Source organism: Platalea leucorodia, assembly GCF_965183815.1.
Source record: "Platalea leucorodia genome assembly, chromosome: 11".
Lineage (NCBI taxonomy): Eukaryota > Metazoa > Chordata > Aves > Pelecaniformes > Threskiornithidae > Platalea > Platalea leucorodia.
The window spans coordinates 6,240,951-6,267,549 of NC_138833.1; the positions used below are offsets into that span (position 1 = coordinate 6,240,951).

The 26,599-nt window shown below is 37.8% G+C and overlaps 1 protein-coding gene across 1 annotated transcript in view; it reads left to right on the plus strand.

The window, feature by feature from the left end:
• RANBP17 (RAN binding protein 17) overlaps positions 1–26,599 on the plus strand; it is a gene marked incomplete at its 3' end in the record, with an annotated part of 162,619 nt that overhangs the window by 80,521 nt on the left and 55,499 nt on the right. The window contains exons 15-19 of the mRNA XM_082323721.1: positions 4,158–4,231; positions 13,355–13,441; positions 18,501–18,558; positions 18,644–18,752; positions 23,874–23,977. Coding sequence (XP_082179847.1) covers positions 4,158–4,231; positions 13,355–13,441; positions 18,501–18,558; positions 18,644–18,752; positions 23,874–23,977 — 432 coding nt within the window. The remainder of the gene's footprint in view (positions 1–4,157; positions 4,232–13,354; positions 13,442–18,500; positions 18,559–18,643; positions 18,753–23,873; positions 23,978–26,599) is intronic.

A 26,599-nucleotide genomic window follows, 5' to 3' on the forward strand; every position in this document is an offset into this window, starting at 1 on the left:
CATTATCCAAAATCTTAATTCATTATAATAGCCCTTATGAAACATATAGAAACCAACATTTTCTTGTGTTTTCTTATTTGCACAGTGTGAGAGATTCATTGCTCCGTTTTAATTTGTTTCATGGGGTGCGTTTGAGTACATTCCATACAGTGCTGTTATTGAATTTCTGTGACTGTCATTATATAGCCATACAACCTTTAGGAACTCATATTCTGAGCTTCCCAGTTCTGTAATCTGCTTCACATTTAAGAATTGACATAATTAGCTTCTTCAGAGTTTTAATGATAGTACCAAAAAGAGAAGACCTCAAAAGACAAAGCAAAGTTAAACATATCTGGGGCCAAAGAGTAGACAAGTCAGGGAAATAAAGTTTTAGTGTGATTACTGTATTATTTCTCTGTTTTCTTGGACTGTATTTACGTACAAGTGCTTTGCTTTATAAAACATTGCTTCCACAATTTCATTTTCTTGTCCTTTTGAAACGCAGCAGGTACACTTCAAGTAGTTGGGAAGTGTACAGTTATGTAATTTGAACCACTGATAAATCTGCTAGATAATAAAAAATTCCCTGGCACCAGAGCTTGTGAACCTGCTGTCTTCCTTTAAACACCCCGATTCCACTGAGGTGGTTTTAATGGTACAAACCGGGGGGGAGGGGGAAAGGATCTCTGGATCCCTTGCCTTCACACGTGCTTTAATACGTTTGAAATTGTTGCTGATTTTTATTGAAGGTGTTTTGCTGGTCTCTTCTTTCTCTTCACTGCCATGACCATCGCTGTCACCTCTGAATGTAGCGCTGCCAGCATGGGTGTTGGTTGCAATGGTGGTATCGGCCTGAGCTTGCTTTAAGCACCGGGAGTATGCACTTGGACCTGGGAAGCTCGTCAAACGTTGTAGCCTAATGGTGTCACTTCTGCCAATTTTTCGCTTATGTTCATGACTGTTGTAAGAATGAGATGGTGATGATGGGATATTTTGCTGTTAAGCTTACATTTCTGGCGCTATCGTGGCGTGATCGCGTAGTGTTGTGTGTTGATGCAGGATTTGTTTTGGAAGTTATCAGTCCTGCGGTTGTAAGGATTTGGGAATGATTGTGTAAAGGTTTTCCGGAAGTCTTAATGTGCTTGTTTCCTACTAAAAGGGAGGGAACTGAAAACGTAAGCCTTGCGTTTTTGCTGCTGGCAGAAGGAAGGGGAGGCCGCGCAGGGAGGAGGCCCAGCGGGTGTGTGGCCCCCCAGGCCCCGCATGAAGCCCCCCAGGCCCAGCGGGTGTGTGGCCCCCCAGGCCCGCCATGAGGCCCCCCAGGCCCGGCGGGTGTGTGGCCCCCCAGGCCTGCCATGAGGCCCCCCAGGCCCCGCATGAGGCCCCCCAGGCCCAGCGGGTGTGTGGCCCCCCAGGCCCGCCATGAGGCCCCCCAGGCCTGCCATGAGGCCCCCCAGGCCCCGCATGAGGCCCCCCAGGCCCAGCGGGTGTGTGGCCCCCCAGGCCCGCCATGAGGCCCCCCAGGCCCCGCATGAGGCCCCCCAGGCCCGCCATGAGGCCCCCCAGGCCCCGCAGGCCCTGCGCTGCCTGTACCTTCACAGCTCCGTCATGGGAACCAAGCTGGCGATGAGATCACTTCCACTTGCAATTCCACATCCTTTTATGACCCCTTTCAACAGTGTTTTTCTCCGCCTTTTGAATATGTAGCACGGTCTTTGTTGTTGAAGTGTTTTTTATTATTATACGTCCAAAATGCTTTATCATTAATTTTTTATAGTGCTTAAAAGTCTAAGGGCGTTTCATTGTTGTGGTTGGGGGTTGTTTGCTTTTCTATTTTTACATGCTAAGAGTGTGTGTTGGTTTTGAAAATGATTTTGAAGAAGGTATTTAAAATATCACATTTATTTTAGCTTACAATTTGTCACATTACGGAACGGGTAGTAGTTTTTATTACAAGCACTGTATTCATGCTGACTTGAAATGACCCTGTCACATGTGAAAACAAATCAGATTGTTGCTGTTAATGAGCTTTTCAATTTACTATTCAGTGGATCAGATAAGTGGATTTAAGAGGTAATGATCCTGCTTAGCACTCAAGCTTGGCTGTCAGATCCTAGTAGTTGTGGGAAATCCCCAGGGACAAAAGCGTTGACACAGTTCTTGATGGGATAATGGGAATCAAAGCTAATGGATGATAAAAGGAGTAGTAAGAGTTACAAGGATAATTGTGGATTAAAGCACTGCTCTTTGTCAACACTGACTGCTGTTTTAGTATTTTATTTGTTGAACCCTGATGTGGGGAGAGCCTAGTTTGACAACAGAGCGCAGTGCTGCTACCACATGCACTGCTCACACTCCCTTTCTCCACTGCTTTCCCGTGGCAGAAGGCAAAGATCTTAACATAAATGTGTGTTTGCTGATATGTTTACATTCCTCGCTATCTCTTTTTCTCTTTTCCTCATATCAAATGCAGAAATTCTTAAACTTTGCTAAAAATGCAGCTGCTATAACATTTCATCAGTGCACTATTGAGAGGGATTTTTTTTTAATTAGAAGATATTATTTTTATATTTGAATATATTATTGTTGCTGTGTTTAAGTACTATAAATGATAGCTTCACATTTACAGTGTGAACATAATATTTTGCAACGTTTGAAGGATTGTATTGTACACGACAATTTTTTTCATGTTTAGATTGTCCTTTCACTACTGATTTTGTCACAATAAATTACATTCGTAGGATTATAAAAGGATAAGTTAGCTTACAAGTTACGTTATCGTTGATCTTGGTACAATTAGATTGCAGCTTAAATGAGGTGCAGATGATTAGAGCTGCAAGTTTATTTCCTTATGCCTTTAGTATGCTTGGATTTAAAACTAAAGTCTCAGGGACATGAAAATACAATTTTTATTGTACTATTTTTTTATTTGTATTGTTATTATTGGCTTCCTCAGAGGTAGAATACTGCTGGTTTGGTTTTTAAGTAAAATCATGGGATTGCATCACTAGCAGAAAGGAAGCTGGTACAAGCAAGTTTAGGTACAGCAAGAGAAGTAATGAGTTAGCTAAAGTCTGTTGGTATTTGTGTGGAATACGTAATGTCAGCGAACAAAATTGACAGCTAGATGGCACCAGGCTTTCACCGCTGGGTACCGGGGCTGCGTGAGCTCCGCTTGGTGCTCTCGTTTCAGGCCTTAGCGATACTGGACTTGATCACATCACATGGAAGACTTACTTACATATAACCCATAATATTTGTTTTAGCATCGCTAAAGGTTAAAATGACTGAAATGAAATGTACTGACTGCTAGATCTGCGTTTAGCCCAGTCGTAAGCAAATAGCAGAGTTACTTGAGCTCAGGGTAAAGTGAGTTGGCAAAGGATCATGAAGAAATTTCGTACTACGTCTCCCTTCTGTTTCTGAAGTTGATTTAAACCAACTAAATGTTTTTATCCAAACAAAACATTAGGCTACTAAAACTACCAGGACATTTTATGAAGATTACGCACTAAGGAAAAAATATACTTGATGTGTCCTGTGCATTTGTTACTGCATTGTGACAGCAGTTTGATCTGATAGCTAGGGTGCCGGGAAAACTTGGCTGGTAATGTAAGTCTTGGATCCGAAATAAAGGGGAAAAGTATACAACTACAAGTTACTTGTTTGCCAAAGCCTTTGTTCTCCATTCGAGAACACAAAAATGAATGTCTGAAGAGTACCTAATTTACCAGATTTTATGACTGGCAGTGCAAGAACTTGCAAATGCAAGCTAAAGGACAGTGTTGAATCACATCCCACTGAGGACAGAGACCAACAGAAGAATATTTTTTCCATCCCTTTGCAATTTTTTTTACAATAAAACAGGTTTTTTGAATAGAGACTGTATTGTTCTGTGAACAACAAAGTGAGTTTAATGTGGAAAATTTACATCTCCTTTGTGGGAAGAAATGTATGCGAGGACAAGTAAAAGCCTATCAGTCCCAAATTCACAAAACACTATCAGAGAGTGTATAAGCCATCTCTTAGAAATGCTTCAGCTAGGTTGGATGGACAGGCATTTGTGCCTGTACTTTTCTCATACAAAATCAAAATAGGGAAGGTTTTAGAATAAATGAAAACGCTGGTACTTGTAAATGTCTATAATATGTTACTGTTGAAATGTTTATTTCCAGGTATATGCCCGAATGTCAGAAGTCTTAGGAATAACAGATGACAACCATGTTCTGGAAACATTTATGACAAAAATGTGAGTTTGTGCTTGGGTTCTATTCTGTATGTATTTTGTTCTGCCTTTAATGTTTACATTAATTTATTTTGTCATTAAGTTTGCTCTTTGCTAGAAAAATGTCTTCTGTAAATTTTAAATATTTGAAGGAAGGGATAACCATTTTCAGAAGCACCCGTATCTTATTTTCTGAAGGTACTGCAGGCCCCTAAATAAGCACTTGCAGCTAGATATGTGCTCCACAGTGCCTGCATCACCTCTGGAAATGGCTTACGGGAGAATAGAACTGCGATTTCATGGGCTCTTGTTCAGTGACAGCCTGGCGTAAGCAGTCCCCACCGTTCCTCACTTCTTATTCCTGGCACCCTCAGATGTCAGTGGAATTGCCTGTAAAGCTTCATGGTAATCTACAGCGGGGAGCTAAGCAAGTTAAACTAATCTTTCTTTGTTTTGGGGAGGCTCTTTTGGATTGCTTTTTGGCAAGATCTGGCAAAATCTGGCAAAATTTGCTCTGTTAAAAATATAGATTCACAGAGGAGAATTTTAAGGCCTCATACTGAAGGAGACAAGGGGCATTATTATCAGCTGTCTTCTCATCTTTTGCATTTGGCGGAAAAAGATGGTGTGTTATTCTGGCAGATAAGTGTTGCGATACTTTCTCTTAACAATAATCCTAGAAAATTACTCTGGAGAAGCTACCTTTTTCCTCACGCCTCTGCTGCAGCCGCTTTCCTTGGATGCCGGCAAAACTACCAGGATTTTGTCTTTTATTACTTATGTCCTTCATGAGATTTGATAGTTTCTCCTGACTCAAAAAGAGTTTCATCTAAAATCAGTTTTGCTCTTGAAGCAAAACAAAATGGTCCCTCTGAAAAATTGTGAATATCCACTAAAAAAATCTGGGAGTCCCCAGGAGACGATGAGTTCTGTGTGTGCCTGGAGAAAGAGAAACAAGTACCTTACCTCTTTATTCTGCAGTGAGGAAGATGCTGCATCTTGTCATTTACTTCATGTCCTCTAAATCTGACTTATAAGACCTGTAAATACTTCCAGTAGAATTTGACCTACTAGAGAGGCATCTCTGCTGATGTTGCCAGGTTAGCCGTGACCTGTTTGGACAGTATTAAACATGGCTTGTGTTTTGCTACCATGACTACCAACCCTGAGAAATAGTAGCAATTAAGACAAGGTCATTTTCTGATATGACTTAACTTTACTGTGAAAAACAAGGCATAAATGCTTTGCTTCCTCAAAACCAGAAGCTGAGTGTTACACTTGCCTTAGGATAACAATAGTACCCATCAAACCTTGATATTTATCTGGAGTATGCATTGAAGACAGGTAAATGGAGGGTGATGAATGGAAAAATATTGATGGATGCTTATTGTACAGTTTCTGGAAGCAGTCCATGTCATGGTACTAGACAGCCAGACTTGATTTTGTTGTTTCAAACTACAGTGAAACTTGAACGACTGAGGAAAAAGGAGGGAAGGGGACTGTCGTTTGGAGACCAGGTGCATCAGTTTGCTTCTCCTTTTCTACTTGTTGCTGCCATTGAGACAAAATCTCTGTTGCCTTTACCAATTGAGGAAATAACAGTATATCATGTAACAAGTTGTATGATAAGTACTACATGTGTTTCGATTGGATAGGGCTGTATTTGCACAAGTACTGTAAATTAAGAAAAAAACATAGTTAGAGTTTTAATGTTACATGGAAGATTTTAAAAGAAAACTAGGTATGTAAAAAGCAAAAATCAGTGCTGCTTTTTAGATTACACACTATATTTTTATTTTCTCTTTCCTCGTGGCTTACTGTATTTTCCTAAAAACATGAATAGTTCATCGATTAGATTGAAGATCAATTTCATTTTACAGAATGGATGTTACAGCTTGAAATGGACAGTTCAGTCAGTAGCTTTAAGTGTTAGCTGTGAAACCGCTGTATAAACACATTCAAGTTTGTGTCAGTTAAAATAAACGAGCTTCTCCCCAGTGACAGCATGCCAATTGGAAAATCTGGGTGTGAAACCATACCATACTGATACATAATCCAAAAACTGGGGTGTGATGGGGCAATCCAGTCTGGCAGCATTTCTGGTGCTCTGTTACTGAGAATAATCTCAGCACATTCATAACAGCAGTGGGCAGGATACATGACTGTGAGACCATTCGCCTTTTTCTCTTGTGGATGTAGTCAGTATTTTTAACCAGACTGTTATTTTAGAAAGTCACTAGTCTACTGTTCTGTCTTACCCTACAGATCCATTTTTTTCTTTAAGCGGGTGAAATTTGTCATATATTATTCCTTAACATTAGGTTAAAAGGAAACGCTAGGGAATTTTTAGTGTGCACTTTCTTGTTAAAGTGGTGGTATTCTCGTATGGTAACTGCACAACAGTGTCTAAGACTGTATAGTTTCTGGTTTGTTAATGCTGAGCATTCTGTGAAATAGAGGAGTTATGCTTGAAACACTGTTGTTGCCTGGCTAATGGCAACCAGTCTTTCAAACCAGAAAGTGTTGGAGAAAGTACCTTATTCTAACCTGCCATTAGCACTGTGAGATGATCAAAAGACAGTGTTGGGTTATTTCCTTCCATTTTGCCATTAAAGAATCCAATGAAGGATGCGTGCAGGAAGCATTTTATACTTGGTGTGAGGAGTAAACATAGCAATTGAATTTATGGTAGTCAAAGAAGTTGTAGTCTACCAGGACATATTAATTATTTTTTTGTTCTGTTGTTAGAGACTTAACCTCTTTTTCTGATAACTTACTGGTTGACACATGGAATTTCTAGTTTCCTGAAGTCCGATGTGAGCTCAGTAATGTATAGATGGATAAATGGCGTTTTTCTTTGATTTCTTGAGATTTTGAACACATTTTCTAATGAGCTGCCTTTTTCCAGATCTCTCTGTTTTCAGTAGTTCACTTCCACGTATGTAGCTTTAATCTGTTCTTTTCAATTCATTAGTAGCAGCTTTGCAGTGGAGGATTGGTGATCAAACTCGGTGAGTTCTTTCATGAACAGCAAAAGAATTTGAAATACTTGTGTCATAGCTACTGGTGGCTGCAGTAGCCACTGTTCAGTTTATGGATTAAAGGCTGTATGAAACAGATATTCTTCAAAGTACAGAAATATTCTGAGATTTGTCAATGTAATAGGTGTCCTTTAGACCTTCTGACTGTAGTTTAAAGCACTACTGTCACATCAACTCCTAGACCTTTTATCACCTTTTCATTGGAAGTTAATGAATGTGCCTTTTACTGAATTCCTGTTAAAGCATTTCTGAAGGGATGGAGTTTTATGTAGTCAGAATATCCATTAATGGCTGTATTTTCATCACATTCTTACTAGAAATTTTATAGGATAGTTCTTTTAGCATCCACTGTCTTTGCTTGCTTTGACCATCACTTTATATATGGTGTATGTGTGGAAGGGGAAAGGCCAACTGAAAAAATACCTAATCTCAAATGAAATTTTTCTAATGTGCAAGGCATCTTAAGTCTTCTCAGCTGTGTTCAGTATCGTAGCAACAGTAGGGTAGGTTCAAGGAGGGATAAGCTGGGAGGAGTTATCGGAGTGTGAAGACAGGCAAGAGGGAGCAATGGGATTTTGAAGGAGCTACTAGGGTTGCAGTGGATGACAAGGTTCTGGAGGACTGTGACTTAAGGTCTCAGCCTGTCTCCTTAGACTTTCTTCTTAGCCTGTTGCCCCGAGGTACTGGTTTTCAAAGGCACAGACTGTTCCTCCGTCTGTACAGAGTTGTCCATCCTTATTGCTTCTGCTTCCTCCCGAAACAGCCCTGTCACATGTTCTTATGCCTCTTGGCCTACTGGAAAGTGGATCAAGGCCAGGACTCTGAAGGCAAAGAATGAGGCTCTGTACCCAAACCCAGTAGTAGTCCTCTCCTTCCACTGCTCATCCCTTTGAGCAGTAGCTCCCTACCTGCCTTGGTCCTTCCCTGTACAGGTAAGAGGCAAGGAAATATTTAGACTGGAGTAGTTTTAGTTCCACCTGCTCCCTGAGCCTGTCCTGGGCATTTGGCCGAAAGTGTCTTGTATTTATTTTGTCTGCAAGCACCTTTCCTTTTCTTCACTTTATTCTTTGTGAGCCTCTTCTGGTTCCTTTCAATTATTATCCAATTTATGTGGAAGTGCTTTATCGTGAGGTAGATTTACAAAATATTGCCCAAATATTTAGTATTTTTCATCATGATAAAATAGCTGAAACATGAATGAAAGATGTATATCCAAACATTGCTGTTGGATGTGTTTTGCTTTTTTTTTTTTTACTGCTGTAGTGATTTCACTCTGGTGGATGCACATACACATACATATAAATAGAGAGATTTTCCATGTAACAATGTTTAAGTAATACACAAGTATAAAAAGTCTGGATCTCTGAATATTTTTCTGAACACTCATACTGATATGACTCGGTGAATCATAGTAAACTAAAACTTGGCACTTCTATTCATGACAGAATGTGCATTTTTGTAACTATTCACCTTTGTCCTGCTCTAATGAAAAGTATATATCCAATCACTGTCATTGAGCCACAGAGAGCTTTCATTGTAAATGATGATAATCTACAAGAAATAATTAAAACATGACTGTACAGAGCTTTCTTGCCAACAAATCGCTATCTTCGTTATTACTGAAACTTAAGTACCACGTAAGGAAGAGATTTTCCAAGTCTTTTTAGGAGATTTGGACACCCATTTTTCTTGCATTTTGATGGAAATTGGATAGCAGACACCTTAAGCAACTTTGAAAGTTTTGGTTAAAATGTATGATTATTTTTTTATCTTTATGGTTTTTAAAATGCAAATATATTTGTAATATCCTTGAGACCAAGGCTATTCCTAAATTCACATGGTTCACAAACAAACAAACAAACCACTACACCCAAACTCGCTGATTTGCAGCAGTTGTCATTTCTTCTGGCTGGCAGCAACTTATCTTTTGCAACTGCTTCTTTGTCATATTACCAAAGCTCCTGTGCATGGAGGTACAGTAACCTATGCATTTGCAGGTAGTATAGCATTCCTGGGATTCCTCCGCTTTATTGGGATAACATACCTGCCCATTACATTTCAGAGAAGGGGATCAAGGCCTCCTCTAAAGAGGATGGATGAATTCTTTGGACACTTACAAATGGCCTGTAAGCAATATTTGAGCACCTTGGCATGCAACGGTAAATGGAGAAGGCACCCGCCATCCATGTGACCAAACGGATTTTCTCTCTTTGTACAGTATATACTCACCCTTCAGCACTCCCTTTTCTGTGCTGACTGCGCTTTGCTTTTGCTTTTCTACCATGCATCCCTGATTCTGCCTCCTCCTCTAAAATTTTCTTTTTTAAATTGCACCACGTGTTTTTCAGTTCTCGCTTCGAAGCTGGGCGTTCCACTCCTATGCTCCAGCAGTGTCATTTCCCATCCACTACTGCTGTAGGAACTGCTACATCTTGTATGAAGGGCTGTGCTTTGCTGTGCACCACATGGAACTTGTAAGAGCAGTGTGATGCAGTCCGTCTGTCTGAAGAGGTCTTTCTCCAAATCGTAAACTGAGGACGGGACAGGAAATTAAAGACAGTAGAATGGTTTTTGGGGAAAAAGAAGTCATTAAATGGATTTAAGAGGCTGGAAGTGGATATCTATGCCCAAATATCATAATGATTCGATACATGCAAAGGATTTTGATTCTTCTGTGGATGATATGGTAACCCTTTTCCCAGAGAATTGTAAATTGGAGTCTATAATCATTATTTACCTTCCCCTTCTAGATTTTAGGTTAAAAATACAAAGCCTCTCAAAGTAATACTTTTAAGTCACTGTATTAAGGGAAGAGATGTTTAGTGTGCTGATGGAACTGCTTTAGTAAGCAGTCACGGTGACAGACAAAGTCTCATAGCAAGCTGGAGGGTTCGGAGGTTGGAAAGCTGGGAAGCTTCTTTGGTGCAGCTTTTAGAAGCTAAGGTTTTATTCTTCTTACTAATGGCAAATGAAAAGCAAATATTTGAAAGTGTACTGGATTCTTAATGCTGTTTCATTTAAATTTTTAAAATCCTCGTAGCTTTTCAGCATGGATCAGTGTTACTGGTGCTGGTTTTTTGTGTAGTTCCGTATTTTGATACTGGTATCGTTACCAAAATTGGAAGTATTCTGCCATTTTATATTTCCACTTTCTTTGTACTTGCCTTTAAAATGTGTTCAGTGCTCATCTACCATAGATGTTCCGGTGAATTTGGCATTGGCGTAGCTTTTGATGAAGCTCTTAATTTCCATGACTTATCTGAAACTTTGTGATTGGTTCCTTTGATTCTGTTTCATTTAGTTCATATTTTAAATCAATAAGCCACTTGAGAGAGAAAGAGGGAAGGACAGTAGCACTTGGATTTAAGTGCTGTCTTGCCTTCATTTCTCCAAGAGCTGTAAATTTTTCTCCTCTTTCATTCCTTGGCTTCTCTTCCTTACATAGTGGAAAACTGCTTTTAATATTATGAGATTCCTCTCTAGATCTTTACAAATTTTCTCAGATACTTACAATGTTTTGTAGATGTTTCTTAAAATATTACGTTTTATGTGTCTTTCCTCTTGCCTCATATTGATAGGGCAGAAACAGAAATGGGAATTGCTACAATTATAATTGAAATTTTTCAGCCTCTGCTCACCCACGAGTACTTTCTAGCTTTTATATCATTACTCCATCTTTCAGCATCTGAACACAACCATGAACTGAAAGAATAGATGTATACAAAAGTACGCTGAATGTTGGATGAAGAGCCTTCCTTACAGACTTTTAATTTTCTCTGCAAGCTGTCCCTGTGACTTCTTGTTTTTCTTTAAATGTCTTACATCTGGCTACTGAAGGACAAAGATTTCGCTCTTTTGCAAAATAGCCTTTTTATGATTTTGATATTGATGTCAAATCTGGATGGTCCAAATTCATTTGTATTGCTTTGTATGGTATATACTTGTTAAGGATTTAGTGCAACTATAAACATCTGCAGAACTCCCCATAGCAGGGATAAACCGTGAATTATGGACTTGCTAGAATGGGCTATTTCTTTAAGGCAATCTGAACCTCTGTAGCTCTTCATAGAAATCTTATAAAGTAAATCAATGTTTGTTTGTAAATCTAAATTGAGGAATACTGCTTTGGTAATTGCATTATTTGCCTTTTCCTGAGCAACTAATACTAAACAGTTAGATGCTTTAAACTGCTTCTTGAGTTTATAACTTCCTGAAAAAGAGATTTAGTTTATGTGGTGTAGTGCATTCCTTAGCCTGTGAATATGTAAAAGCAATAACCAATGCTGATTTTAAGGCATTTAACATCTCTTCTTCAAGTTCTGTATTCCCAAAATTGAAATCCTGTTGCCTCAGGGTATAAATAGCTGGTACTGATTATACCTCTTACATCGTGGTCTTTCATCAATAGATCTGACAGCTTAAAGTCAGAATCATTATGCATGTTCTACAGACAAGAAAACTGAGGCACAGAAATCTGAAATTACTTATTCTTGATCACCTGGCAGTTTGAGATACACCCTAGCAATTTGATATCACGATCAGGAATAGGTGCAGGGCTTCTGAGCCAGCAAGTCGTGCTGCCTTTTTATTTGGATGGGCGGTGTTTCAAAAGGCTGTTGATGCCCTGTTTTTATTTCTCCAGATGAATCCAATACCAGAAACTCTGCTGTGAATCTGTCGTGCAGCATTATCTCCCTGTCTGGAGGAGGGGGACATTCAACTTTCTTTTGGGTTTTGGAGCAATCGAGGGTGATGGTGGATGTCCCAGAAGAGTAGGGCACAGTACTTGCCTTCAAAAAAGGGAACTAAGAGGAAGCAACTTGTTACGGGCTGATCAGCCCAACTTGGATTCTCAAAGGAGTACTAGAAAAAGTTACTAGTAGTCAGTGTATAATTAAGTGATAAATGCATCTTGGGTTACGTGGGGGAGGGGAGAGTAATTTCTTCTGGGACTCACTGGCTGGAGTTGACAACAGAAACAGTAAGTATCAGAGATTGGGACTTCAGTAAGATGGTTGACACTGGCCTACGTGACATTCCCGTAAGAAAGCTAGCAATGACAGACTGCGAGATCAGTGACTCTTAACTTATTGTCATAACCACTTCTCATTTGAAAAAAAATTACGTTCCTCCACTTTGCTGGCTTCAGTTTACCCATTTCATCTGAAGGTTAATGCCACCTCTTCACCTCCTAATAAATCTAGTAGGTGAGCACAACAGGTTCCATTCCAAGTCACTTAGGTGTCTTTGCACTGACCTGCACACAGTACAGAAGGAGCTGTAGAGGGTCCTGGCTCTCTGCTCCATGTCTCATGCTTAACCTGTTGGGAGGTAGTCGAGCGAGTCATCATCGCCTGGTGTTAGGTGCATCCTATAAGAGTTTGCTGTCAAAAATGGGAAGCTGTTTTATGTGGTGGTCCCCAAGGACTGATAATAGGTCTAGTGTTATCCTATATCATAATTTATGCATTGGGTCATTAATCAGAGTATGTTTCCTAAATGCCTGTGTCTGAGAGGGGTTGCAATTAGGGATTGCAGTATCCCCGATGTATCTTGACTTTAGTTAAGTGTTTGGTTTAGGGAAGAGGAAAAATAGGGATTAGTACAAGGACTGCAAGGTAGAGTTTCACTGGGAATTGGGTATATCAGTAGCTCTGTGAATTGCCCCTTAGTTTTTCTGTGCCCCATTTCTCCTATGGAAATTTTCCTAGGGAATTCGTAGCAATTTGTTATTATCTTGTGAAGAATTGGGTAGATAAATACTACAGAAGTTAAGTGGCCAGATACTGTGTTGAAAAGTGAGTAAGATAGATGTAAGTAGGGGTAAGCCTCAGATAATTTCTTTCATTATGACAGATGATGGATTTTTTTAAAATGAATGTATTTGTTACAATATTACAAAAACGTTTGAATCCCTTGTTCAGGAAAAAGACACGGCGTGTTTTTATAGCATTTTCTGTCTCATAAGTGGAAAATCCTAAGACATATCACAGAAATACATTTGTAGTATAATATGTTACTACTCTGAGCTTTTGCGTTGCACTTCTCAAAAAGAGGAAAATGTGTTATAAAATCTCACTCTCTTGTTTTGTTTTGTTTATTCTAGTGTTACAAATCTTAAATACCGGGGAAGATGTGAGCCCGTGATTTCAAGAACTCTTCAGTTTCTAAATGACCTTTCTGTTGGATATCCTTTTTATTGTATATGGCACAACATATTATTTGAAAATAATAAGGTAAAAATATGAGACTTTTGTTGTTTTGTATGCCACATTTTAAAACCAGTTAGGATATTAATATTTATTCATCTTGGGGCTCTTTTTATGCATAGTTTTTAAGAGGTGTGCTCATTTCCACCTACTGCTTATCAACAAAAGAGAAATCATACAACTTGATGCTTATGTCATCTATCCCATTCCTAATCTTGAAGTCAATACCATTGATGAGTTCAACAATATTGAGAACAGGATTGGTTCTACTTTGAGGATGAGTCAACTAAGATATGAAGCATGAGTGAGACTTTAAACACAAGGCTCTTCACACGTTTTATGGTTGCCTGGTTCTAAGTTCCTGTGTCAGTGTCACCATCACTACTGATAAAACAGCCATGACTTTGCACGTGGATTTTTTTCTAGGTTCAAGTATTTTTGTGAAATTCTTGCCCAAATCATGGATGCTAACTTGCTATCTCTTGCAAACCTTTTGTATCTTGTTCTAATATTCAGTTACTTTAAAGTTGGAGAAGAACGTCTGCTCTTTGCATTCTCAGTCAATTGAGCAAGAAGATTTAAAAAGTAGTAGCTGGTTTTGATGTGACACAATATTTGAAGGTATACGACAGATAATAAACGACCAGAGCTCATGAAAACATTCAATATTGAAATCCTTTGCTATTTTAAAATAAAACCAACTTTTTCAGTAATTTTCTAGAGGAGATTGTTAGACAAGCAGAGGGGAAGGCACCTGGAATATGACAATTGGTATCATTTTATTTCTCCATAGAACTCTAATCATATAAGAAGAATTTTAATATACTACTTTGGGTTGAAAGATGAGTGTGTGTTTCCACATTCCATAAGTGAATTTTGTTTAATGAAAATCATACAATGTGTACTTCTGTGTGTTTACTTGAAATACCATTAAGCAGCTAACTTGATATTTTAAATATGCTTGTGTTTATGTTCTCGTGGCATCACAGAGATAGGACTGGAAAGGCCGTGAAAGTGAAACATTACTAAGGAATTTGACAGAAACAGAAGGGGAGACATTTATTTTATTAATAAGATTTATGAAGAGACTAATGAGCTCTCTCCTCTTTTATACTATATGCTTATTGCTTCAGTAGGATTCAGAACACTTTCAAAATAGCCAAGAATTTTAACATGGTGCACCTAACTTAAAGTGCTTGCTTGTTTATTTATGTATGTATACTTGCTGAAATAATCAGACTCATATTACTGCTAGAGCCAACAAGCATCTAGCATTTCATATTGTATTCTGGAGGCTTTCAAAGGCATGAATTCACACGGTAGCTCTCAAAAATGAGGGTCAGTATAAACTATTGGTGCAAATAATACTTTTCCAAGGCTGAAATGTCTGGATAGTTTTAGTTTTCGAATTACTCGAATTATATTTGCAATATATGAGTTTCTGCTCGTGAAATAGATATAATAATACCAGGACCTAGAAGGGATGAAAAAGTAGATATTTAGTAACCTAAGTTCTCTTCAAGAGTAGAATTGTGATGAAATCGTATTTTTTTTCTTTGCAGAAACTTGCTAACTGTTGCAAGAGCAGTTTCAGGATGTAAAGCAGCGCTGCCTTCATAAATACACATCTTAAACATCAATGTGAAATGTTTAAAGACTAGTAAAAAAAGAGATTAACTAAAAACATAAATACCAAAAAATTATTCAATTACTTTTCAGTGGAAATACTTCAAACAAAAATTCCGAGAACGGTAGCTTTTCTGCTTAGATGGGTGGGGTTGTACAAAGACAGCTTTAATGCTGGTTCACTTCACCGTGATGTTGTATTAGTTAAGTTTAAAATTGTGTTCCCTGGCAAACCATAAAAGATTTCAAAAGTATTAGACACCCACTTTTGTGCTGGAATTTAATATGCAACTTTTTATTGGAAAATAATCGTCCTTGTCTGGCAAAATCCACCATGCAATATTTCTGTTAGTAGGCATAATGCAATAAAGACAGGGAGGGCTATTTATCACTACAAATTTTGAGGATTTCAGGATTCTTTTTATTATTTTAATATATTTCTTTGGTATTAAATCAGAAAAATGATAAATTACACCTGTCGAGGCTGTTTTTCCTTTTTCCCAGAAAATGATGTACAACCCAATTTCACTGGTCATTTTGGCTTTTAAAGATATGTATTTTTTTCCTATAAAAAACTCTACCAATAGTTTTTTTTTAATAATAATACCGAAGTACTTTTTATTTCAAACATATGAAGTAGTTTATAACTACTTCCTGGCATTGCAAACTTTGGCCTTTTCACGTTATATTAGGGTTTTTTAAAAAGGCATTAAGTATATATTGCTTTGAAAGAGTGTATTGTTAAGATGCTGGATCCAGTGGATCAATTTTCAGTATTTGATATAGATTAAATTGTGGCTAGCCTGAAAGGTTAAAATAATAATTTATTTAATTTCAATACTTTCTTGTACGTCAATCAGCTTCTACGCAGTCTTAGAAATTGGTATTTTTCTTTTTTGTATGTGTATAATAGTCTTTTTCTAAAGGATAATCTAGAATTAAAAGCAAACCATAATTCCAGCAACTGTACTGTATAACTGAAAAAAAAAAAAAAAAAGAAGAAAAAACATAAGACAGTATTAACAACAAAGGCAACAAATGATTGGAGCTGGTGTCATGGTTTACATTACTTTCACAATTATTCCAGGTTTGCATATTTTGAAATATATTAGCCCAATTTGATTTCAAAGCTCGGTTATTTGAATTATAAATCATTATGTCCCTCCTAGCTGATCAGTTGTGAAATATCTTTGAATTCATTTACATAATGGAATATGTTAGTCATTCCTTTATGTCTTTGAAGCCACAGTGCTCCCTCATGCATGTTTACTTCTTTCTAATAATTAACTTTTCCACTGTATATTGTTGTAGCAAAATAACTACAGTTTCATTGTTATTTTATACAATAACTTGGGGTAAAATATAGTCTCTCAAAAAATCTTTATCCATGTCTTTGTTAGCCTTACAGCGTTATGAAAGTCTCTCCTTTGTAACATGGAGGGAAAAAAAAAAAATAACAACTATGTGGCTTTGCAATATAAAACCAGGTAATGCTATGTCAAATGTTAGAGGTTGACAAAGGAGCGTCATCTTAAAACTAGATTAGGAGATTTTCCAATAGCAGCTGTAAAACCTATTCTTACACTTTTAACTGTTTAAAAATAATTTAATCCATTTAAAATGAAAAGGGAAATTGCTTATTCCCATAAAAGTAATCGAGCTCTTCAATCAATTATGTGCAGGAATGGCAGAGTGAAGCAAGCACTCAAAAAAAAAAAAAAAAGAAAACAGTAACAATAATAAGTGTTATGGGTATTTGTTTGTAAAATCTCCTGTGTTTGTGCATGACTGTAGCCACTACTGTACAGTCTAAATGATGCAGTCCTACGGAGTATTTCTTAAAGGATTTCATCAATGCCAGGGATCAACAGTGTTCAGTAAACTAATGAGTCCTGCTTTTATAATACTCAATGGAGAATGTACAAGCCCATAAGTCATTTCATTCATTTGATGCCTTCAATGCTTATGAATGTTTCTGGGGTTTGAATTTTTCTATGGCATTCCTGAAAAAATGTATTAGTATACTTGGATATCACAAAGCCTTTTATATCCCCATTTTACAGATGCAGGACTGAGACAGTTGAATTTAACTGACTTGCTGGGAATCATACAGCAATTTTATGTCAAATGAAGAAGAAAATCCAGGCCATTGCTTGGGCCATTCTCTTGCTCCTTGTTTGCAAACGTCCCTCACGGCAGCAGCGGTTACATCTGTACAAAAGCCCACAAAGATGTCAGCATGGCTTTTGCTGGAATACGCAGTGTTATTTCCTTTGCCCAGCCCCAAATGTTTGAATCATCTGAGGCAGGGAATTGGTGTGACCTCATGCTATTAAAGATGTTCATAATTCGCACAGCTAGGAAAGGATTCAAGTTGTGAAACAAGTCTTAAGCGTCTGAACTCTAAGGGCTTCTATAACGTAGTTTTTGCAAACTCAACTTTTGATTTAATATGAGTTCTTGTGCTTTTTGAAAGAAACCTTAAGAAAAATATGACATTTGCTCAGGTGTAACTGCCTAGTAAGTCATGCTAGAATATGTGATCTGTAGAATACGTGCAGTCCGGGAAATCCGTTGCTTTCGTGTCATTTAGTCTGCATCTCCCTGGGAGCCTTTGTGTACAAGCAGGTGCACACAGACTCAAGCTTATCCTTCTGGACCAGGGCCAGGAGCTTCAGTCAGATTGGCTTTATATTCTGTGAAACTGAAGAAACTGGGATTCCTGTGGAAGTATCCATAGATACGTCCAAAATTCCTAGCTGTCCCACCTTGTTAGGGACTTTGCTCTGGCTCTGAGACTTCGCATGTTCTGAAGAAATTTCCATTCGGTTCTTATACGTCTGGCAATACTTTGGTTAAGTGTTTAACATAGCTTAGTATGTATGAGAAGCATTTTTATCTGTTGTAACCGAAACAAATTAAATGTAATTTTTGACAGGTCTGGAAGATCACCTCTGTGATTTTGAGGCCATTACTTCAGAGCTGCTTAGGATTGCTGCCAGTCCCATTGCCAAGTGCCGGTTGTCTTCAACACAGGCAGTTGCAAAACCGCTTTTTTTTTTTGTTTTAACATGCTGATAACATGGGTCTATCTGGGGAAAAAACAGCACCATTTATTATCAGAAACTCTCCGTTTAATTATAAAAGTCATTTAGTTCATTTGTCTCTTTTGTGAAGAGAATATATGCCATGAAAAGTAATTGCTTTAATTAATAATAGATTATGGTCTTTAATGTTCTAACGAATATCTTCATGACATATATTTTTAGATGAAATTCAGATTTTTTTTAACGTACATTTGTTGTTGTTTCAGTTAGGATTTTTTTTTTCACTAAAACTTCCTGAAAGTTTGTACAACCTGATAATGTCATCATCATGCTGCGAGGCTGATTTTTCCTTAACACTTGCTACTTATAGTCTCCTCAAAAAGCTTGTGAAAATAGAGGCTGTGAAATTCATGCTTCAGAATCACACGGTAAGTTTCCTTACTACATTAAAAACCATTGTGTCTAGTAAATTTTGTAGAACGCTTAACTTTTCGTATGCATATGTTTCAACAGAGCAAGCACTTCCCTTTCTTGGGCATCAGCGATAATTACAGCCTCAGTGACCTTAGGTGCCGGACAGTGTTCTACACCGCTCTCACTCGTCTTCTCATGGTAGATTTAGGTAAGGTCCTCCTCCCGTGTCCCTGAGACACCTTGCTGTCTTGTGTAATACTATGAACTTTTAAGGTTATTAAACCAATCAAACAGAAGTTTAATTGTACAGTAAATATGTTATAGTTGGTATTTAAATCACTGCCTATCAACTTGTGAGATTTATGGCATTCAGCGATAACACTGTGTTTGTTGCCTTCTGCTGGAGAAATAAGCAAGATGAGCTATTTTTTGCATAGAAGCACTTTTTGTATTAAGTATGAGGATTTGCAACATTAAGCACTCGAGTAAGTACTTTGAGTTTTCAGGTGACATAACAATTACGCCAGAACCTTCCAGCTTCTAGTAGAAGGGTTTTTTTATTTCGCTTCTTCCTGCAAGTTCCCAATATACAAGCCCGTCCAAGTTTTAATAAAAGCATTGGCAAGAGTTCTGCAGTTCAGCCAGAAATACTTAAACATGCACTTGGGGTTACCTTTGGAAATTAGGGAGGTTAGGCATGTGTAAAACCCAGCGCACGCTTTTAATAGCTAGATGTGATAAAGGACTTGGTCACTTTGAATCCAGGCGCTGCCCTTGGCCACCGGAGTCAAATGCAAAATTCTGTCTGCATGATTACCTCTCCGTTGTCTGAACGGGGAAGGCTGGGCTTGTCAAAATGAACACTGAAACAAATTGTATGTTAAAGAAGCTGATGGTGAAGAATGCAGCACGTCTCGAATTGCCTCTGCTCTGATCAGAGACCCCGTTCAGAGCTGTGGGCTTTGCAGTCAGCCTTGCAGACTGCTTTCGTGAGGACGGGTGACGAGAGGTGTTCCGAGGGGGGCCGCTGATGAGGGCCTTCAAAAAATACGAAGGCAAATCTTTTGTAACCCTCATACAAGGACTTAACTAGGCAACATGTGCAGAAGAGATTGACACAGACAGTCATAAACCAACAGTAGTTGTTACTCCCCTTGCTGATAATGGGTGCCTGTACTGTCTGCTGCTGAACAGCGCTCAAAACTGTTAACTTCGAGGCAAGAGCGAACCATATTTATCAGCTTTTTCTTAAAGAATGGCAACTGTGAGCTGGACCTGCGTTTACTTGCAGTTAAACTGCTTTCAGTACTGGCTCAGTGTCATATAACATAAGCAATAGGTACATTTTCTAATATAAAACGGGTTACATGTGCAGTTTCAGTAACTTTTTCCTACAGGGGAAAAAAAAAGATTTGGTATAAACAAGATCACAGGTGTTAAAAATTACATCTCAAAGTAGAGGTTGTGTAAGTATATGTCAGACAAAATGCAGGCACGTGACTTATGACTGGCTACAAGCTGATAGAGGCCGTTGTGATTCCCCTGGATTAACAGTGCTACAAGATCTGAAATGATTAGGAATATCTGGAAAAAGCATGCATCAGTCTTTTGGCTATTGTCCTTTGTGTTCCTGCTGGAATAAATTTGTTTGGGTTTGAACTGGTAGAAAAGCACTTCTGGAGACACAAACAGGTATAAGTTGCGTTTTAGGATCCAAATTCTAAAAGGTGTACACAAACTGTCCTTTCTGTGTGTTTGTGCAAGCATTAAATGGCAGTATTCTTACCTTGTGAATCAAAAGATATTTTCAAACTGTGCAAACTGGCATTTTTAGGCTAAAAAGCATTGTACCAATTGTCTTCTCTTGAGTTTTTTTTTTCAAATTAAATTAAGAGCTTTATATAAAATCTTTTTATATGAATGATAAACAATTTATGTGGAAACAAAATTAAGATGAATTTTTATTGGTGGGGGCTGTTTTAAGTAATTGATTTAGAAATATTTTTGGAGATTAGTTGAATATAGGAAATTCAGAATATTTACATTTTAAACTGTGCTGTTGGAGTGACTGGCAAAATTTAGTTGTAGGAAAGAACTGTAATATAAATTGGTATTTGCTTCCAAATGCGCTTTGGTTTCTGTTGAATTGCTTTAACTTTGTATGAATATAATTAGACTTCGAATTCCTTATGTGCCCCAGGTTGTGTTTTTAATAATTTCTTTGGCATTTAGAATTGCATCATTTTGTCCAAGGTTCTTAGTCCAAGATTTCTAAAGTAAACTGAATATTTGTGTGAAGTATATAGTAACCAAAACTAATACAAGAACACCAGTAAAAGTTACATTTAAATAGAAGTTTTACTAGGATTAATAAATTTTAATCACTTTTTCTTCTGCGGTGCCAAAAGGAGTAGATCTAAGCTGTAGAAAATACCTTCAGGAGCTATTCGGCGTGACTGTCAGTGTCCTGGACTTACAGATACATGCAGTCATGCTCGGTGCCAAACCTTTCCAAGTGAAGCAGGTTTAAAACACCATTGCTGTAAGCCACACACAGATCTACTATAACTTTTACAAGTGAGGCATCTCTTGCCTTTCAAAGGACATAATGAGGATGTGTAGGTGTAGTTTGAATTATAGAAAATGAACAATTTACTGTGGTAGGTTTGTTTAGGATAGTTTCTTCCTGTCCTTATTAATATTGTACTGTTCATGGGATGTGAATGTGACTTGTACAGGAACGCAGAAGAAATGTATAGGTAGTAATTTGTGTTGCTTTTCTAAAAGTTGCAAATTACTTGATTAATAGGGCAATACTATGTAGGATCCTAATTGTATATTATTTTTTGACTTCCTTCACTGAAATTTAAAACAGAAATAGCACATAAGATTTCCCTTTACCCCATTTCCAGAACTAGCTGGTTTGTCATTAAAGTGTTGGTCCCAGTCAACAGTGGACATTCCGGTAGTTCTTTGGTCTCTTCAACTTTTTCACGAAGTATGCTTGAGATTCTGCCTTCAGGAAGGGTTCATCTTCCTGGATGTGAAGCTGGATGTGTACATAGTATCTTCGTGGAGATTGCCTTCTAATGACGTGCAGCACTCTAGATGAGAGGGAGTATTACTTTTGCTATGTTGTGGTAATTCAGGTTTCTCCTGAGAATGCTATAAATGGCAATTGAGCCCTGATCCTGCATTGAGCAGTATCCAGATGACTTCCGTTAGTCTGTACGCTGGCATGGGACAATACCAGCATGGGACTCTTTCTAAATGATTCGTCTTTATTTATTAATTTTTTTGCTCTGAGGAAAACCTGATAAGCAACTAAAAGGCAAAAAGCATGAGGTATGCAATGCATATAGAACTAGTTTACCTCCTAGGAGGGTAAGAGGAAGCTGATGCTGGTCGAGCAAAGAGATTGGGAGCACAGAAACTAATACTGTATTAGAATTGCCTGAGGAGCTGGAGTTGGCAAAGGAAGGGGATAGAAACGAAAAGCTGGATGAATAGCCTGGGGTTACTGTGAGTAATCGGAAGAGGACACAGGGTCCAGAAACGACAAATAAAAAGATTGACTGCAGTTGAAAGGAGCAGAGCGAAGATGGCAGAGGAGACAGGCAAAGATGGACAGGATTGGATTTTCCCAAAGTCCGCCAGATCCTACCGCTGCCAGCAGTAGCTTTGAAATCCCACGCAAAGCGTCTCACCCTCTTCGGTTCTGCCGCAGGTGCGGGATGCAAGTCACGGATTTGGTCAGTTACTTTGCTAGTTTTAAGAAAGTTCTTGAGCATAGATTGCGATTTGGAGGCTCCGTAACTGTGGCTGACCAGTGCAGTAGCAGTAAGTTGTTGAAAGTATTTCCTTGGCTTTAAAAAATAACCTGGAAAACTGGGCACGAAAGCCCTGCTGTTAAAGGGAAGCAGGTCAGGTCAGAAAGCCAAGTATTCAGAAGCGAGGAAATGCCATACTTGGGATTGCCTCTGCAACTTTCCTTTCCTCTCCATTGTAAATATTTACATTGTTACGAGGCAATTTTAATTGCAGGATCACAATTATTTCTCTCAGAGGATGTTTGCCTCTTTCAGTTCAGAAGATGTGTCATCCTAGCTTAATGAGAAGCTACTGAGTATTTTGATTTTTTTTTTTTCTTCTTCCCTGTGTTGTCATCTGGATTTATGTGTTAGTCCATACTTTGCTTTCTGTTGTGACTATTTTTTCTTCCTGGCCTTTTTTCTTCTTGGCCTTTTCTGTCATTCTCACAGTTGTACTGGGGTGAGTGATTTGGTCTTCGCCGTATCCCTAGAGATAAGAGGCTGGAATTAGGCCCATGGTAGAGAAGGGTATATGAAGTGTAGAAACTAAACTGTAACGCTTACACTAACTTTGCACAACCAATTTGACACACAAAAGACAACTCCTAACTTCAGTTGCAACTTAGTTTGCCAGACTTTGCCAATGAAGAGAGAAGAGAGAGAAGCCCTATAGCAAAGAGCTCTTTAAAGAACATAAATTAAATTCCTACTCTGAATTACTCTCGAGGGGAATCTGCATGCGAGAGGCAACCTACCCTCATTAAGGGCCTAAAGATAAGTAGTATGAGTACCAATCCTCCGCAAATTGCCATTTCTAAAAAGTTATTGTTTATAGCTACTCGTTCAGTGTCATGACAAAACAAAAACAATTCCGATTTCCAGGTTATCTTTCAGCTGTCTAACCCAAGACAATCTGTTTTTCCCTACCCACAATATCTTGTTTCTTTTACTCTAAATTCACACCTTCTGAAACAAATGAGGCAATAGTTCACACGAATCACCCCAACACAGTCCAGATTTATTTCCATGGCAGTTTCATTCTATATACTAAATAGGTAGGAGGTAGAAAAAACAGCATACGATCATAAAAGATTGTGATTTAAACATCATACTACAAAGTACATGTGTGAAAGGGTCTAATTTTTTATTGCAGTTTTAAATTTAACATTTTCTAACTGTTGAGTCTTGACTTTCGTATGTGAATATTCTTCCAGGGTACTGAACAAATGCTGTCAGATTAACAGAGAAAACGGGAATAATGAAAAAGAGAAAGATGTGAAATGCAGAGACATGCCAGTCTCAGATACAAGTTGTTTGCAATCAACAATTTGTCATCTTTGTTTATAGCTCGGTAAAAATATGTCAAACGTCAGGTTTTTATTCCTGTAGGTCATATGAAAGTTCCCATGATGTCAGTGAGCTTTTTCTATAAAAGCCTAAGAGGCTGACCCTCCCGAATAGCAGCGCGAATATGATGTGATGCTTTTGCTGTTTTGTTTTGGTTTCTTTTTCTGTAGGTGAAGACGAGGATGAGTTTGAGAATTTCATGCTCCCCCTCACAGTTTCGTTTGAAAGTGTGACTCAGATATTCAACAGTAGTTTTGAACAAGAAGAAGTAAAGGTAAGTTTATTTCAATTATAGGGAAAGAAATTATTGATGGGAAAAACTGAGTGGGGCAAGCATTTAGCAAGAAGCTTGTCATCACTTCTGTCTGTCTCTCTTGGCGTGTATATACCTGTATACATATATATAATTAGGAATGTAGTCAGTAGAGATACAAAGGCTATGAATGGCTATTCTAAATAAACTTTGTACAAAGATTTTATAAAGGCCTTGGGATTTTTCAGTGCTTTGCAGAGCAAGTGACCCCGTTTGATCCCCATTTATAATCAAAGGGACAAATTTGTCTTCAGTGATAGCTTATCTGTTTCATATGTAATATTCCCCTTTGCCATGAAAGTATCCTGTTTGTGTATATTAACATATTTATTTGGGGGTATGAGGAGACATGTTGTAACACACTTGATAAAACACTGCTGCTTTAAAGTATTTTTTCAAACAAGAATTTATTATATAAATCAAGACTTTATTAAATGGCTGGGCATATATGTATAAATAGGAACTGGTCTTGAAGTATTGCACCCTTAAACTGAACAAAGTGATTAGGATAACTGATAGCTAAATAAGGTTTTTATGTGCCTGTGGGAGCCATATTAGGATTGATTTGACAAGTCAGTTCAGCTGTGGCAACAGTCATAATATCTAACACAACATTATGTTTTATTAGTAAAATCCTTAAGTGTAGCAAGCTGTTTGTGTCAAAACAACAGTATATTTTAGGGAAGAAAAAGCCTTGCTAGATACAAGCTGCATCATCAGGAATGATAATATATTAGAGCACTGTTGCATTAAAGAGATCCCCTTCCACCGTCACTGCATAAATAGTTAACAATGCACACTGGAGTGCTCGTTTCAGCTACACGGGGTAATTTTGAAGAAACCCTAACAGTAATTTTTAATTTGCTATTTTAACGTATGATGGAAACTTAAATACTACATCATCGTATTTATCCACTTCCTTTCATAAGAAAATAAACAGATACGCTAGAAATATTTAGTAAATAATTTTTCTGCAGTACATCTCTGACATTACCAGAAGATGCACGGCTCACAATAATCACTTGAATTAAGCTAATTTTTTTTTAAAAACAGTACTTAACGTTATTTTAACAATTACTTAATTCTAGTTTCCTCATTTGTTGTTGCTTTGTGTATTTAATTTTAGTAACTTTTCATTCATTAAATACACACAGTTCATCTATCTCGGGTTCATCTCTTATATTTTCAAGTTATAAATCCTGAAAATTAGAACAAAGAGGTCATTTGATAGCATTACCCTTTCTGTAGGAGACTGTATTTATCTCATCTGAGGATTCAGTTTATTAAAATAATTTTGCCATTGTCCTGTCTGGTTTGCTTGAAACCATCTTAGTAGAGAAATTTTAATGGAGTGCCAGTGATATATTCCTAAACTAGCAAGTTCTTAACGACCCTGGAAAGTGACTGCTTGATTACACTTTAACGGTATTTGCAAATAAAATCACAAGTAATTAAGGGGAAATCTCCAGGCTTTTGAGCAAGTTTGATGCATGATAACTGCCTGATTCAGCTTCATCTAGAGTAATGCTGTGTAGACAAGAGCTACTGAGATCAATAGCAACATAATGATAGTGGCAGAATTAAGTGAGTAACCTGAGAACTGTGTCTTCAAAATGCATGCAGCTGCCACAAGCCAGGGCCACACAGTGCACTCCGTGCTTCCGTCCTAAATGTTCATCAAAAGACGCCCTGCAGGAAAATGGAGTTAGATGCTCTTTATTGCTGATCGTGTCTCTTGCCACATTTATCAGGGAAATTGGATTAGCAGTTGGCAGCTGCAGGTAGACAAGGTTCTGCAGTGATTAAATATGCAGCTTGGCTGCATTTGTTGTGACAGACCTTTAGTAAATTCTACTGTAAGCACCATCTGTCTAATTTGTATAAAGAAAACTTGGTGCTTTAAGCTACTGATAAAGAACTAAATCTGTTGCTTTATCATAAACAAAACTTTTGCTCTAAATTCTCTTAAACGTAATTTATTAGGTTAAAGCTATTTTTCTATCATGATGAATAAATAATACATGCAAAAGTGCTTTCAGGTACTTCATTTTGCAAGTACTGAAAACAAAAACAGTTCAGTTCTTCAATAAAATGCTTAGTATTCCGATCCACAGGGAGATGACACTGTTAAAATATCGCTATGAAAATGGTCCAGGACTGCCAAATTCATTTAATTTGTGGTTTTTACTAGGACTTTCTAACTGGCTAGGGTTTTTTTAGTTTTTTAATATTTCTGAAATGCGCCATTGAAAAACAGTCACAACAAGGGAGCTCTTTCTTTTTAAAATACATTTGTAATCGTTGAATCTGCATGCAAAACATATGTTTAGGTTTCTTTTCCAGGGAGATCAAATATAATTGAAGATGGCTTAAGTAATTATGTGCTTTGCTTTCCTTTTTTTGTCTTTTTTTTTTTCTTTTTTTTTGCTACTCCCTTCTTCACATTTTTATATTAATAGGAAAAATGTCCGGTATTGAAACAGTGGCTAATTTTCTCCTAAGAATTTCAAGGTTTCTCTCGACCATCCAGTTAAGTAATATATCGACTGGGTAGCCGGAATCTCAGTAGTACTTTGTTTATAG